This window comes from Lasioglossum baleicum, chromosome 8 (assembly GCF_051020765.1).
Source record: "Lasioglossum baleicum chromosome 8, iyLasBale1, whole genome shotgun sequence".
Classification (NCBI taxonomy): Eukaryota; Metazoa; Arthropoda; class Insecta; order Hymenoptera; family Halictidae; genus Lasioglossum; species Lasioglossum baleicum.
In genome coordinates this window covers 16,290,566-16,305,716 of record NC_134936.1, presented here as the reverse complement: position 1 = coordinate 16,305,716, position 15,151 = coordinate 16,290,566, and the positions used below count along the sequence as shown (strand labels likewise).

At 47.5% G+C, this 15,151-nt stretch overlaps 2 protein-coding genes across 18 annotated transcripts in view; one reads left to right on the top strand and one right to left on the bottom strand.

Annotated features, from left to right (window-relative positions):
* The window catches only part of LOC143211556 (uncharacterized), a 31,115-nt gene extending 29,907 nt beyond the window's left edge, over positions 1-1,208 (bottom strand). The window contains exons 1-2 of the mRNA XM_076429337.1: positions 1,196-1,208; positions 278-598 (exon numbers count right to left, since the gene is read on the bottom strand). Of these exons, the coding sequence (XP_076285452.1) occupies positions 278-598; positions 1,196-1,208 (334 nt within the window). The remainder of the gene's footprint in view (positions 1-277; positions 599-1,195) is intronic.
* Foxp (forkhead box transcription factor P) overlaps positions 1-15,151 on the top strand; it is a 245,951-nt gene that overhangs the window by 150,187 nt on the left and 80,613 nt on the right. For 16 of the 17 annotated variants that reach the window (XM_076429003.1, XM_076429012.1, XM_076429013.1 and 13 more), the window contains one exon: positions 2,057-2,191. In XM_076429003.1, coding sequence (XP_076285118.1) covers positions 2,057-2,191 — 135 coding nt within the window. Of the gene's footprint in view, positions 1-944; positions 1,678-2,056; positions 2,192-15,151 lie in introns of those variants that run through there. The other variant, XM_076429009.1, reaches the window with a different exon arrangement.

Here is a 15,151-nt window from a genome sequence, read left to right as displayed (position 1 = left end):
CTATAATCAAATTTGTATTCCTTAAATCCTAAGCTGATCTACGATGATCGAAGAACGTGCAATCTACGTTAACTTTGATATTTATCAACAAGAAAAATTGAAAGTGGACGAATTAGAATTTACAGAAATTTTCAGACGTTGGACAAGCTCGAGAGTTTCCCTAAAATCCCGTGAACCCCGAGGTATGTTGAACACATGGTAAATTCGATCCGAATTCTCCACGGTCGACAAGAAAAAACTGGGTCCCTGTGAAAAAGCAATGACTTCGAACACTCACCAGAGAATCTCGAAATTCCTGAGCCTGGTGTATCCAAGGAACAACGTGCCTCTCGGCGTGGTGTCAGTCCCCTAATCTCGAGCCCTTGAGACAGGGTGGTCCGGGCAGAGTCGAAAAATCGTGCGGCGTTCGCATCGTGGCTGATCGGGTCGCAGCGGTTCGGCAAACAACGGTGCTGCGACGACGATGTGTAATGTTCGGTCTGAGACGAGCATATGGAAGACAGAAGAGAAGGCGAGAGACGGGCGAAACGAACGAGCGAGCGAGCGAGCCAGTCAAGCCACGGTAGAAACGTGCCTCGTATATGATGTACTGGTTTGCCTGGCGGCGGTGGGGTCAGGGACGTGACGAAGGGTGGGTGTTACGGTGGAGCGAGAGGGGAAAAGAGTCTTCAGACAGGGGCCGAGGGGCGGGAGGGGTAGGACAAGTGTGGAGAGGGGGAGAGAGAGAGATGCCGACAGAGAGGAAGGTAGGGCGCGCACAAGAGCGCAGAGAAGACGTAGTTAGGCGCTAGGGGAACTTGGGGAGAGGGGGGCCTCTTTGGAATAAGAGGAGGGGTGACTGTCGGCCGGGGGAGAGAGAGGGGGAAAGCTGAAAGCAGGCCTGTTGGTTGGTTTCAACTATATTTGTTTATATTTACACAATAAGCAACAGCCTCGCCGGTTGGGCTGCTTGGTATGCCTGTGCCGCTTTTAGTGTTTAGTCCTCGCTACTCGGTCGCCGCGCGAGAACGTTGCTTTTCGTCTTCTTTGCAGGCCGTCGCACCGTTCCCTCGTTTCCCCTGCCCCTCTGCCCGAAAAACCGGCGGGTCTCTCCTACGTGTGCCCACGCTTCTCTTTCACTCCTTTTATTTTTCTCTTCTCTCGCCTTCTTTTCTTTTTTCGACCGCGTTCCGCGTTTTGACGGCCGCCGACTCACCACGTGTGTACATCGTGTCCAAAGTGTGCAGTTTCCTCCTTCTATGTGTGTCCCCGTGCGTGTGTGTTGTACGTTCGCGAGAGTGTGTGCGACGCACCCCACGACGCGTCGCTCTGCGAACGACAGGTTCGCAGGTTGAACGAACCCCGCGAGACAATTCGCGAGGATCGCGGGGATTCAGCGGCCGCTGGTACCACCGAAGATCGCGGCACACTTCCGGTGCGATGGTGGACGTCCCGAGAAAAGCGAGCGTGCGTCCGCGTGGTGCGGTGACCTCGTGACTTCCAGTTCTGGGCTCGCTTACCCGCCGGCTACTTTTTTCCCCGATTTTACTCGCGGGAAAGTGTTGCCGTTCGCGGAACTGTTCATGGACGACTCCGGAAGTCGTTCGCCGTGCTCTTATGTGGGATTTCGCGCGCCTCCGACAGCTCAGCGCAGCCAGCTCCTCGCTCTCCCCACCGGAATCAGCGGTTTCTCGCGAAGTAAGCATCCAAGATCGATCGAGAGCGATCGATCCACGGGAAAGCAGATTTTCACGAGAGCGCAGAGTCGCGCGATGATTACTTTCGGGAGGGTAATGTGTATATTATTAGCATACTGCTCGAGGTGCGCTCATTGTTGCTTCCCGCTCGAGTGCATGGAACCACATGCGCCAGACGTGGTCTAAAATTGCTCCTCCCGGTGATATCGGATAACAAAGCGCGGCTTCGAGACCTTCGGAGAAATAGAGGCCATTTTGCGATTTCTGATAAATGGTTCACGTTGCACGCGCGGACTACGGCGTAGCGATTATGTTCGCGGTGACGTTCGGTGCATCGAGGAAGCATTTTACCTCTGACGTAACAATGATCCTGATTTCAGGACGATGGCATAATGGATCATGACACGGACGGAGACGGCGCGATCAACTTGTCGACGTCGCAACGACCCTCCGCCGCAACCACCCCTAATGGTGACACCTCCGCGTACGGTCAGGATCAACAAGACAACGACCAGGTGAGAAATTAATCTCCAATCGTCGCTCATCATCGCCGCAACTGCCCTACGATTTTTCTAAACCTGTATTTAATTGTTTTCCACACACCACTTGTTGGATTATAAGTGCAAAAACGTGGTAAAAATAAATTTCGTTGTTCATGAGAAACACTGCAGTCTCTCATTCGTAGAATAACAGACCAGATGTCATCGGACCCATAGGCCTGGTATATATTTGTCGTACCCAACGATGCAGCCCTGGGCTTTTCCTTTTTTTCTCAAGTGGGCGACTGATTTTCTCTTTCGCCCCTGCTACATTCTTTTCTTCGCTTCGAGTCCGCTAATCGAACTGTTAAGATCGTCCTTCCGCGCTACTTAGTAAAACAGTTCAGAAAAGAATTCTCTAGACAATTACTAGACTGCGGATCTTTATGCAAAATAAAAAATGTTTTCATTGATTGCAAGACACAGGTGACAAATAAAAATTTCTTTCTTCTTTTAATCATCTTATTAACGCGAAACTTGCACACTGGTGGCCTTAAATCTTTTTATTAGATCCACTGTTTTAAATTGTACGTACCCATTTTTGTCATAAATGCATAAAATCCGCAGTCTACCAATTACAATACCACTGAATGTATCTATTTTGCCAGTGAAACTGAATCCAATAAAAATTTGTTTGATGCTTCTCAAGGGTAATAAAAAATTTCTAGCACAACGTAACGTATTCCACTGTAAAGAGAACGTCTTCAGCTAAAATCTGTCCGCGAAACTGTAAATTTGAACTTCCGCAGTCTATAATTATTAATAACCAGCGGCGCAGCGCCGCAAACACGCAGCCTTAATTTTCGGAGCAAACATCTGTTCGCGCTCGATAATGTTTAAAAGGGGGAAGCGGCCCGGTGAAACAGTGGAATCCTCGAGCGATAAGAAACGCGTTCGGATACGATCGACGAGGTCGGTCGGTCGGTCGTGGTTGAAAATCGAAAACCGAGTCGAGGGTGATAGTTTCGCGATACAAGCGAAACCGATAGCGATCCTGTCTGAATGTTCCGAGGGGTCGCGGACCTTAAAACCGGAAAGTTTTTTCCCCGCGGTAAGCCAGGGGCCGCGCGATACTTCCGAGGCGTTTGACACCCAGCCACCATAAAATCGAGCCCCCTGATTTCAAATTCAATTCAAAATCCCGCGTTCGCGGCTGAACGCAATATAGCCGGGGTCCCGGGTAGCGGCGAGCTCCGTCGAGGGAAACAAATGTTTTATGGCTCTTAAAGCGGCCTTTTCGACGGTTTCGTTTCGGATAGGGGGAGCAAACGTTACGGTCGTCGCTGCCGCAGGTATAGAAGCCACCTTCCAGATGCGTACATTCGTGACGCACGCACACCAACTTGCCCGGCACCCGAAAACCGTACCCCCTTCGCCCCGCGTTGCACGCGGCGCACACAAACACATTCCATCCTTCACACTGCGACAATTGTCTCTAGAAAAATGTTTTTTCCTGGCTTTTACGACGCCTCGAGCTATTTATAGAGCCTTTCACAGCTCCTTCACGCTCTGTCCGGATGCAGAGAACACATTTGTTGGCTGCTAAGCACGAGGTTGTTGCACACGGAACGTCCGATTTTTAACAGTACCGTCACGCAACCACCACTTTTTACCACGTTGTTATTAGCTCGCTTTCTTGTTTGTCTGTTCGGTGGCAAATTTTTCAATTGATTTTAAACTAACTTCCTGATGAGCTAGAGAGTTGAAATCGGTTACATGGCTCAGAACTGGATGACAATGCATTATTTTTAAAAAGAGACAATCGCATTGATTGAAATGAAATTATATATTTAAATCGAGATTGAACGTAGTACCCTAAGGATCAGCTCTCTACCACGAAGGGACATTCCATATGCAGCAATCTAATATATTCCTGCGGGAATCAGCTCCTCGGATGATGCATTTTTGAAACGGATTAAGTGAAAGCACTTCTAGAACGTTCCCCAGATTTTATTCTCGTCGAGCATGCACGTATTTCTCAATATCTTGGACATTACAATCGTTCTCCGACGCGTCAAGCGCCTTGACGCACTCGTTAAGGTATGCGATTTCGATGATTTTTCTGTGGAATCGCAGACCACAAATCTCCAAATGAAATGACGCTTGGATCAACACGTTGGCTGCGCCGGCGACTGGTAGAGTGAGTTGCCAGTCGATGTGCTAATAAGCCTCTAGTCGTGGACAGTAATTTTTCTGCGAGATGGGCCGTGTAGTCTCGCGTGTACGCGGGGCCGATTTTCGCGAGACATGTTTGCTTAATTTCGTTAGCGGGGCTCGCGTGGTAGATTCCCCGATAATTCAGCGTCCGTCGATAACGTTCTCTCTCTTTCTCGCAGCTCGGGCTCTCGGCGAATAAATTATTTTAATAATCGGCCGCGCGCGAAGCATTAGGTCTGCCGCGAGCACCGGTGTATTTTTATTCGTGGCCCGTCCGTTGTGTTCGCACACCTTGCCTCACCTGTGTGTGCGTGCAGATAGTAACGGTGAATATCAAGTTCACGTGACGCACCAGGTAAATACGTGTGTACCAACACGTCCCCGTGAATTACACGTGCGACACGTACATCTGCTCGCCTGTTGGTTACGTGTAAACAGAGATTCGCTTATCGTCCGCCTGACACGTATACATAAGTGTGCGCGCACGAGCGAGACGGAGATATTTTTCGGATTATTTTAACGACACACTGGTCTAGTTTCGCCGGCCACACGGTTTCGCTCGACTCGCGTACACACGCTGAAACGAACGCGAAAAAATCCCGGAGTATTTCACCGTGAAAACCGCCCCGACCAAACAGTTCGGTAATTAGTCGCTTAATTAGCTTCGGATACCGGGCCAGTATAAATTTCTCGACTGGCGAGAGCCGGCCACTCGTTCCCTGCAATTACAAAGCCGCTGTTAATGGAGTTGTAGCCAGAAATACTGGCCTCCCGAGTTCTTATAAATACAATATTACAGTATTTTCTTACGCTGCGGGAACGCAGCGAATAATTCCGTCAGCAGCAACATTTCAAACCTCTGTGCAGACGGTTCCTCGATCTCGCGGATTTTACGCATTCATAACGAAAATGTGAAATCCAGCACAATAGAGACATTTTAAAAAATGTTTAAATTGGATTATACGTTCAGCTTGTTAATTAGCTGGAATCCAAGCAGTAGCCAGGTCCACCAAAAGTGAAGCGATTCGAGGCGGTCCCAAGATCGAGTTTTAAGAAACTATCAAGTTCTGCTGACCACTCGGCACCGCGACCACGGCTTCCTGTCCTCCTCCATTGTGAGGGGCCTAGCCGGAGTCCGTGACTTCAGAGGAGTGCTGATGTTCGAACTTGCCGGCCGCGGCTGTCCGTTAACACCTTCAATTGTTTTCTCCTGCCAATTATTTGCAATTACCGCGCGCGAATCCCATTCTTCTCTCGTTATCGCGTTCCCATTCAAACGAACGATTCATCGAGGCCTCGCAGTTCCTTCTACCAACCCCCTGCCGATTTGATTACTGTCGAACTTCTCAACCTGTTGACTGGGTAATTTTTCGCGAGCATTTCATCTCTAACCTTTTCCCCATTAATTCGTCAATTAAATTCAGTTATTATTTAATCATCGCCGCGAAAAATAATTTCTCTTCCCGCCGTTCTCGAACTAATTACTCCGCCGAACGCTCTGGGCACTCTGCCAACGTTCCTTTATTTTACTGTTATTTAAAACAAGTTTTAAAAATTCAAGTGTCACGAGCACAAGTTCCCGTGCTCCATTACCGTCATTGCGAAATTCATGCGGCGGTGTTACCGCGCACGAAGACGCGAAACTTGGTGACAGGACTGGCCACACAAGTTCCGATTCCACGCACTCTCCGTGAACTCTGTCACCGAGACTCGACCGGCTAAGTTTCTGCGGTTTCGAGTCGATCGAAGCTCCGCGGGGTGCGCCGACATTGTTTATAATTTAGGAGGTTCTCCACAGAGTCGAAGGGTTGCTCGTGGTGGTTCGACTGACGTCAACGGAAGACGGAAGTCACGGCAGGGTGTTTGACGAATCGTGGAATCTCATAAACAGATCGATAGGGCGTTTAATGAAATTCTAATGCGACTCGAAATACTCGGCGCGTACGGGCTAACCTTTTAACCCAGAAATACGATATTTAACTCTTCGCTGAAGTTAATTAAATCGGGCTGCCTCGTCGGGTGATTTTATTAGAGGTTTTCTCTTTTTCGTGATTTAATTTGGTAATTGATTACTCGAACACCCGAGTATCTATTCGGGTTTAAAAAGAACCACTGGTTGATTATTTAAATTCCTGATACCCGTGGGACGTGATTATAACCGGCGAAATTGCAGATACGGACGGAGTGGCACAAACAAATTCATTTTTACACGTTATTTGCTCTTCTTCTGTATTAATTTGTCTTGCATTAATCAGGCTCGTTAATCGTTCGAGTCACGGCCAGCGCGAAGTCGTATTTGCCGAAAGATTTCTGTGTTTAATCGCGTCAGTAACGCGCGGCGTTACTATAAATTACATCGGGATCACTTTTATCGAGGTCGAATTTGCATCCGAGTCTGTTCGTTCGTTTTTGATTAAGCTCTCCCGGTGGTTTACGACAGAGAGAGAGAGAGAGAGAGAAAGTCAATCGAGAGTCCCGATAGATTAAAAAGGAGCACACGGCGAGAAGGGTGAACAAAATTTCGTGCACGATTCAAGGAAACAAGATATTCGTGAATCGTTGAACGATCAATTTATCGGTCTGCGGGAGAACTGGGCCGCGATTTTCGCCTGACCCGGGCAAAATAAAACGGCCCGACCTGTATCCGTTTTGATATAACGCGGCTAAACTCGGGAGGGCCGATGCGACGAACGCGCGTTTTAATATTAGCTCGATAGTCGATACTTGAAATACGGCTTAACTCCTTGAACCCTTCGAAACGAGGGGACAGAAAATAGAATTCGACGGACACGGCGCCGACGCAGCCTTGTGTCGCGCTCAACCTTCGATTACGCGAGGAGTCCTGTGACGCGAGTCGTGTCCTGCATTATCCTTACCACTGCAAAATTTAATCCTTTGCGAAATCTCTGAAGGCACTCCGCTTTGTCGGATTAACTAATTGTGAAAATCGTAGAATTTGTCGGAACAATTTTTTAGGCCATGAAGAAGGTGTCCCCTGCACACAATTCCTCCACGAAAGTCACCCCTTGGGAGCCCCAAGATTGATTAATACCGAGAGAAAAGGTAGCAAGGTATAATTTCAGAGGAATCCGTCGAGAGACTCGAAACTTCTGGCCAGTGGCTGCCATTGCTTATTGATAAGACTCGGAGAAAATCGGTTGACGGAACGCTTTTTAATGAAGGGCGGAGAGGGTGCGGGTTCGATGCCGGACGGAAGGAGAGCATATTAAAACGTCGGCCCTCGGCTGGATCGTCACGGAATTCGGCTGCGACGAAACGGCTTGTCTCGCTGGCGCATTCCCGTGATTGAACAAACTTTCGGCTGTCGCGCAGTAGTCGGTGTCAACATTTCATTAGAATCACGGGGCCCGTTTATCCTCCGGTTAATATCCAAACGCGCCTCTCCGCGACGAGCAAGAATCCAAAGGAATTCTCCGTCCGAAGAGATAAGACCGCGGGTATTGACGCGGTCGCGCGCGCGCCAGGGGTGGTTTGGTCTCTTGAAATGCAAAAAGGGGTTGCGTATAAGCGGGGGGTAGACGCGGGGTGTGCTTAGCGGGGTAGGAGCGCCCGAGGAAAATAGAAAAAAGGGGCGGAGAGGGGTGGAAGGAAGAAAGAGGAGAGAAAGGAAAAGGAAAGGAAAGTCCCGATGAAAGACAAGCGAATTCTCACCTCCTAGTTCCCCTCCCTCGGATCGCAAATTGCGGATAGGCTGTCCTTTCCAATCAAGCCGGCATCCACCCCCCGCCTGCCCCCTTTGCTGCCCAATTCTTCTTCTCCATCCCTTCGCTCCGTTATACTTTTCCACCCTCTGCCTGTTTCCCTGCCCGCCCGCCCCCTTTTTCTGTTCGAGTGCCTATAACCAGGCTGCAGCCTGATCCGCGTCTCCTCTCTTTCCCTCTCTGTCTCTCTCTTGCTCTTTTCCAGCCGAATCCAGCCCGTAACTTTTACGTAACACGCTTCGCTATGAATATCGATGCCCCGGGAGTTAAGGAGAATTCGCTTTTCTGTAATTGAAAGAATTTTTGTCGTGCTGAGCCAGCTGGCCTGCGCGTAAAAGCCTTCCTTTCTTCGTCCGCTTTCTCCGTCTCTTTCTCTTTCCGCTTGCTTCTCTTTCCTCTTTCTTCGTTCCCTCTCTTTTCTTTTTCTCTCTTTTTACTTTCATTCTGAAACGTCGGAGGCTTCCTAGTCGCGCGCGAGCACCGGCGACGTTCCGACGGATAACGACGGTGACGAGGATTTTAATAAATTACTGGAAACGTCCGCTGACTGGCGACTTCCTCCAAGCGACACCCGCGATTCCACGTGACGAAATACGCTTACCTCGTCTCAAACTTATGATTGACCGTAATTATTACTTCACACTATCACTTTACTAATCACGATTTATCTTTTATTTTCAATTTTCGTTTAGATACGGCTGTCGAGTGACGTTCCGCGGAGCAATGTCGTCGCAAACACGTGCATTTAAACGTTTGACGTGTTAAATTGACTGCCACGTCGCTTTTACATATATTGTATCCTGCTATTACAATCGAGGTTGCATAATTGAAGAATATCGTGATCAAATATTCACCAGCTCGATTAAACATGATCTTACCCTTATCAATAATGTATTGTTCAGTCTGGTGTCGCCTAGGATTATTATATAAAATTGTCATCATGTTGCCAGTATTCATGAATTAATTCTTCGTGGAGGAAACGATGACAGATGACCACGAAGAAACTTCATTTTACCAGCTAAATTTTCTTTCGACCACCGGTCGACGGAGCGCATTAAGATACGCCACGCGCGCACAAAGGCGCAAACACCGGAGCGGAAAATTCGCGGAACAATCGATCGATTGTTGGGCCCGTGAATTGTTTATGACATAACGCGTTCGACGGTGGGAGGAGGTATTTATTTCGGGAACGGTGTTTCGCTGTCAAATTGTCGGATTAAATCAGCGCCGGTCGCAGCAATTCGAACGAAATTCGGTAAGATAGAAGTCAGAAGTTCGCCACAACATCGCGACTTCTCTCGTTAGACCGTCTTCTCGCTCCGGCGTCCTGGTTGTTACCTACATTATTAACCGGTTCAAACCTCACGGCTGTGTACTTAAATCCAATCTAGAAATCCCACCCTTCTTAGTCTCCCACCTTACCTACCCTCGAGGAGCGAAGGTCGACGGAGACTGGCAAGGGCGATTACCCTCCATTATTCACACGCTCGATTCGGGCCCGCTGAGTGATACCTGAGAAAACCTTGTCGAACATCCTCCGATATCGTTCTTGAATTTTTACTCGAGCACTCGGCGACTCGGAGATCGCGAGAAGATTTATCCTGTTGTCTCTCTTCCGCGCTTACGTTTTCTTTGAAGGAAACTCGGATGTCATTGAAGCTCTGAACGCTTGAGTAATACCACATTATCTGACTATGAAAGTTGAAGTATTATTCAGTCTGCAGTATTTTAATAATTGAATTTTAGTCATTCATTATTTTTCCACATGAAAAGCGAAGGTTGAAAACTAATTAGCGTGCATATCCGCAACTATTTACGAGAAAAAATGTTGCAATCGTGTCTAAGTGGACAACAAAGTTACCTTGCAAATATTTATCAGTTGCCAGAATGATGTCGCCACGAAATATCTACTTGGATAGTCCTTCGCTTGTCTACGAATACATGTAGACATTTGTATATCTCGATGTAGAATAACGACTATTTGCGTTTACTACAGTTGGATAGAATTGCCGTATCATCGGCCACGCTTACCGTTACCAACGGTTTAGTATCGCTAATAAGCAGATTATAATATGTACACTGCGGATTTCTATGCAACATAAAAATTAAGATTGCGGGAAGCAGGAATAACGAAAAAATTGATTTCATTTAAAAGCAACATTACGACATTCTTGAATTTGTTAAAATCTGTTACTGTGTTTCATATTTCACCCAACCAATATCTTCATGAAAAAGACATCGCTTGGCTATCCCTAGCAAAATTAAGTGAATGCCTCAATGTTGATAAGAATATCAGCCAAGTCACACACATAACATTTTTAACATCCATCAATATGTACCACACCTTGTAATCATTATACAAGGTAATTCACCTAACTTGACCACCTTGAATATCTTCGTTGTTTTTAAAGATACGTCAAATGTCTGAAGGACAAAGTTGAATGGTAAAATGGGGCTCATACGATACCAAAAATAGTTTTGTTTTTATGTAATTTTTTTTAGAGATATGAAGGTCACCTTCATTCTTTTTTAAGTTCACAACGTATGGATTTTTTTACCTTAACCGTACAGCTGTCCTTAACAGGAACGTTAAAGAAATAGAAATATATCGGCATATTACTAACCTTAATGAATTCAGACGTCTGTTATTACTGTGCATACTTCACTTCGCATGCAATTGTTTTGAAATTTAACCAACAGATGGTATGGCATCCGATGTTCAATTTCATCAAAAGAGTACAGCTTATAAAAATCTTATTTGACCACCGAGGTGGTCAAGTTAGGTGAAATACCCGGTATATAATAGCTGCTAATTGATCTTTCCACAATGTACTTGTAATTAATTCTAAGTATAAGGATCTAAATTTGTAATTTACACGTTATAATTCTTGTGGTCGCGAATGGCCTTGATGTTGAGGCGAACTATAAACAAATAATTTAAAAAAAATATCTTCATAAAAGGATTAAGTTCCGCAGTCCAATAACAAGTTAAACTCTCTTCCAAGTTAGTGCCCTAGAATAGGAGATGAATTTTCGGTTATATTTAACATTGGATTATGTCCATGATCGTCGATGACTATTGAGACGCGCGTCGATGATAGAACCTGATTCCCGGAGTTTTTATGATCGACGAGCGTCGGTTGACAAAACTATGCGGGGCTCGGTCGGCCACCTGAAACAACTGGCGAGAGAATCGCGGCCAAACATTTCGTGTCGCTCCGTGTAAACAGCATCGGATACCGCTAAATCCTGCCTCGCCTCTTTCGCCCGGAAATCTCAAACAGATTCGACGAGCGACTACACCTGAAACAACCGTTTCCTCGCGGCCGATCGTTAAACATCATGGTCGTCTGGGGCCTCTGCGATCTCTCTTTCTCCGCGCGAGAACCACCACAATGATTTTCATAAGAGAACAACCCGTCCCGGATCGAAACGTTTGCTGACAGATAAGAGCCAGCCTGTTAATAGTGGCGGTGTATATTTAAACGGCTGTTTCGATTGGCGGATAGACGATCGAAATAAATAGCGTATCTCTTCGCCGAGCGTACAACAGAATATTTTCACATCTGTTCGGCTTTTTATCTTGACGAGCGGCGCACACCAGCGAACTCGGTTACCTTATCAGGCTTATCGCCGGTGCCTCGCCAGTGGCGTGGCAATAGCTAAATCCCGTCGCTCTTTTCCCCAACGATTTCGCGAGCCAACCACCGGGGTCAATGGAATCTTACCTTAGTCCCATGAACTGTGCAACATTGTCTGTGTTTGCTCGGTCCAACATTCCACTGATAATACCAGATTTCATTCTCTACAACGATTTTTACACCCTTACGATTAATCTCTATACATACTCGCCTGCAAAATTTACGTGACTCGTGTATTCAAGTACAAATTTTCTTAATGAACCCTGCTTTGAACGTCTCAGTAAACTTATCTACAAGTGTACCGTTGAATAATGGATATAGGAAAAAACTTTGCGGTAGCATTTAAAAACGAAAACTTGTTGTCTCGAGGGAACCTCGAATTGTTAGTTTCTCCTTATCTTGACAGTTTTGTTGTCTGAAATATACGTACGGCGAAGAGTGATAGAGTATTCGATATGTCTCTGATAGGGTTGACGTCACGAAATTCGAAGCGTTACGAGAAAGCGCGATACACGTTCCTCCATCGCGATTGACGCAGGCAAGAGTTACGCGTGTTCGTTTTATCGCGATTTCCCACGGCGAACGGGACAGCATGGATTCACGAGTTGAAATCTTCCCTCGCCGCGGATCTGAAGAAAGGAGGAGGCACGTCGGGGACATCGGCGCGCGCCTCAGACACCGAAACTTAATTAAAAGCACGCGCGATGATTATTTGCCGAGGCGGGCGGCGTTCACCGTTTATTTTGGAAATTGCGTCGCTGCAAGCGATTCCTCGCGAGCCCCGGAATCCTCGCCGAGGCGGAGCCTGGCGGATCTGGGGGGATCCCGAAAGTCCTGGACACCGAACAACTTCGGGAAAGACCAAATAACAATAACCAAGAGAAACACTTTCTTGAGGAAGGGGGAACCCGTGGCTCCCATTTATCGCCGGGACAGAGAATAATGTCTGGGATAGATCCTTCGACAGCTTATTTATAGAAGTGTCCTGCGAACTCTTCGGTTGTTTTATTAGTCAGACATGAATTACGGAAAATTGGGCTTCGTCTATTGGACAGAGTAGAGTAAAAATGGGAAACAATCGAAAGATAAGGAGCGCGGGCCTCCCGTTGAAGGTCGTGAAACGCAAAGTTTTCGTTTCGGGAGGCGCGAATAATGAGGCGAAATTCTATGTAAATGAAAGTGGGGACGCCGATCGAGCGATAGACCAAACGTGGAACGTTCAGCAAGAAATTACAGGCAAAGGCCGATGGAGCAGGGGGAAAAGGAGGGCCTGTTTAACGAATTAGAGAACCGGGAGGGTCGGAAGCTGCTATAAAAAAAATGTGCATACGATGGGAAGAGTTTGTGGATTGTCGAGGAATCCGGTTGAAGGGAAATGAGGGAAGAGGGATGAAGAAAGAGTGTGCGTGTGTGTGTGTGGTCTCTCGCGCTCACCGGGGATAGAAATAATGTGAAAGGGCGGGAAGGAGAGAGGGGGAGAGAGAAAGAGTGAGAGACACGTCGCGGCAAGAGCGAAAGGCGAGGGGGGTGAAGCGTTGGCTAGAATAAACACATAGATGTTTTCTTTGTTCCTCTAAACTAAACAACCAACGAGGAATCTAAACAGAGGCCAGAACCCAAATTCAATTTGGTCGCCGCCTCCATCTCTACCTTCAGCTGTTCTACGGGACGAAAGGTATCCTTCCTCATCCCTTGCCCTCTCCCTTTGCCCACCCTTCTGCGTTACACCCCCTACCCTTATTCTGCGCGGGCAGCCTCTCACCATTGTACACTTAACGCCGCCAGGATGGTACCTAATATTTACCACGGTTCTCTTATACACAGTGACCGATCCCACACACGCGAGCCTTTAAACAATACGCCGCTCGCCGTTTAATACCTAAGTAAGCTCTCCCATCGAACGGCTTCCCTCCCCCATCCCCACCAGAACTCCCCGACAACCTTATTTTTCTTCATGAATCCCGGGTGATGAAAGTCGGTGTTAATTAATCGAGGCAGCTTTAGTACTGATACGCCCACCCGTTTTATCGGCTCGCCGACTTATTAAAGATTCAAACCGCTCCAGAAGCAAGTGGCCTAGCTTCTGCGTTAGGTCCGGGGCGCCTTTCACTTACCTCAGATATGAAAAAAGGCACGCCCCGATAAAAGGGTAGCCACCGCGTTTCTAATCACTTATTGCTCCTTACCACAGCACGGCATTCCAACCCTGGACAATTATAATGTACAAGCCATTCGTAAATAACGTTACTTTATCGATACGTTCGCTACAACCGTTTGTTTCGCCGATATAATCGATGTCCGGGAGCGCGTGTAAATTTTGTCGGAAAAATTTCTCGGAACCAGTCTGGATTTTTCCGATCAAACTTCCGGGCGAGAGATGTCGAAGTCGAAGAAGCTGATCCTGTTATTGGACGGATACCGTTCGCCAGACGTGCTCGGAAAGGTACGCGGGTAAATACGAACAGCGCACGCGGCCGCCGCAAGAAAATATAACAACGAAGCGAAAGTCTATTAGGATTTTCATTTCCTGAATAAATAAAACTCGTCGAATCGTTTAATACGCCGGAGAGGAGTTCGCGCGTGCATACGATAATCCCGGCTTCTCGAGGCCGGAGGATACCGATCGCATATTTTTCGCGCGTGCACCCACCCACACACACCGCGTTATTATTGTGTCGGCGGCGCTTGCGTACACTGTTCCCAGGGAGGAGAAACGATATACCGGCAGACGGGAAACGAGGAGAGAACGTCATTCGCGAATTTACCGGGACGGCCAATGTCCACCCGTGAACTCGACGTTAAAGCGACGGTTTGACGAAAAATGCCACGTGCGCTCGCGCGTTCGCAAGCCCAGCCCCTCCCCCGTACCCTTGTGTACCGACCAAAGAAGCGTTCGTTCGATTGTCGGAATGAAACCCGCCGTTTGTTTGTCGAACACGCGTGCTTTTATGCGTCGTTCGTATGGAGATTTCTGTTTGCCCTCGCGATACTAAAATCGTTCGCTCACCTACGATTATACTTATACGCGCCACTTTCGAAAAAATTCCCCTTCGCGCGCGCGCCTCGTTTTTTCATCAGGAACCACGAACCCCTTCTTTGTTTTCCACCCCCGGCGAAATAATTCCGCGGGGTTGGCTCGATGCTCGGATTCGCTATAATCCAGTCTTGAGCGAATTGGCTCGGAGAAATTGGAAACGCACGAAAATGTTATTGAAAATCTGTACATCAAGGTATTAATCGACTAGGAGAGTCGAGGAGGGATAATTTTTCTGCCGATTCTCGAGCTCTCCCAGCGATAATTCGATCGATCTCATTAGCAGGATCGAAGGGAAAGGTTGTCCGGGTGCACAACACGGGTTGGACCAGCCTCGGTCGAAGGTGGATCGCAGGGTTTGAAGGACAGGTTGTGCGCTCGC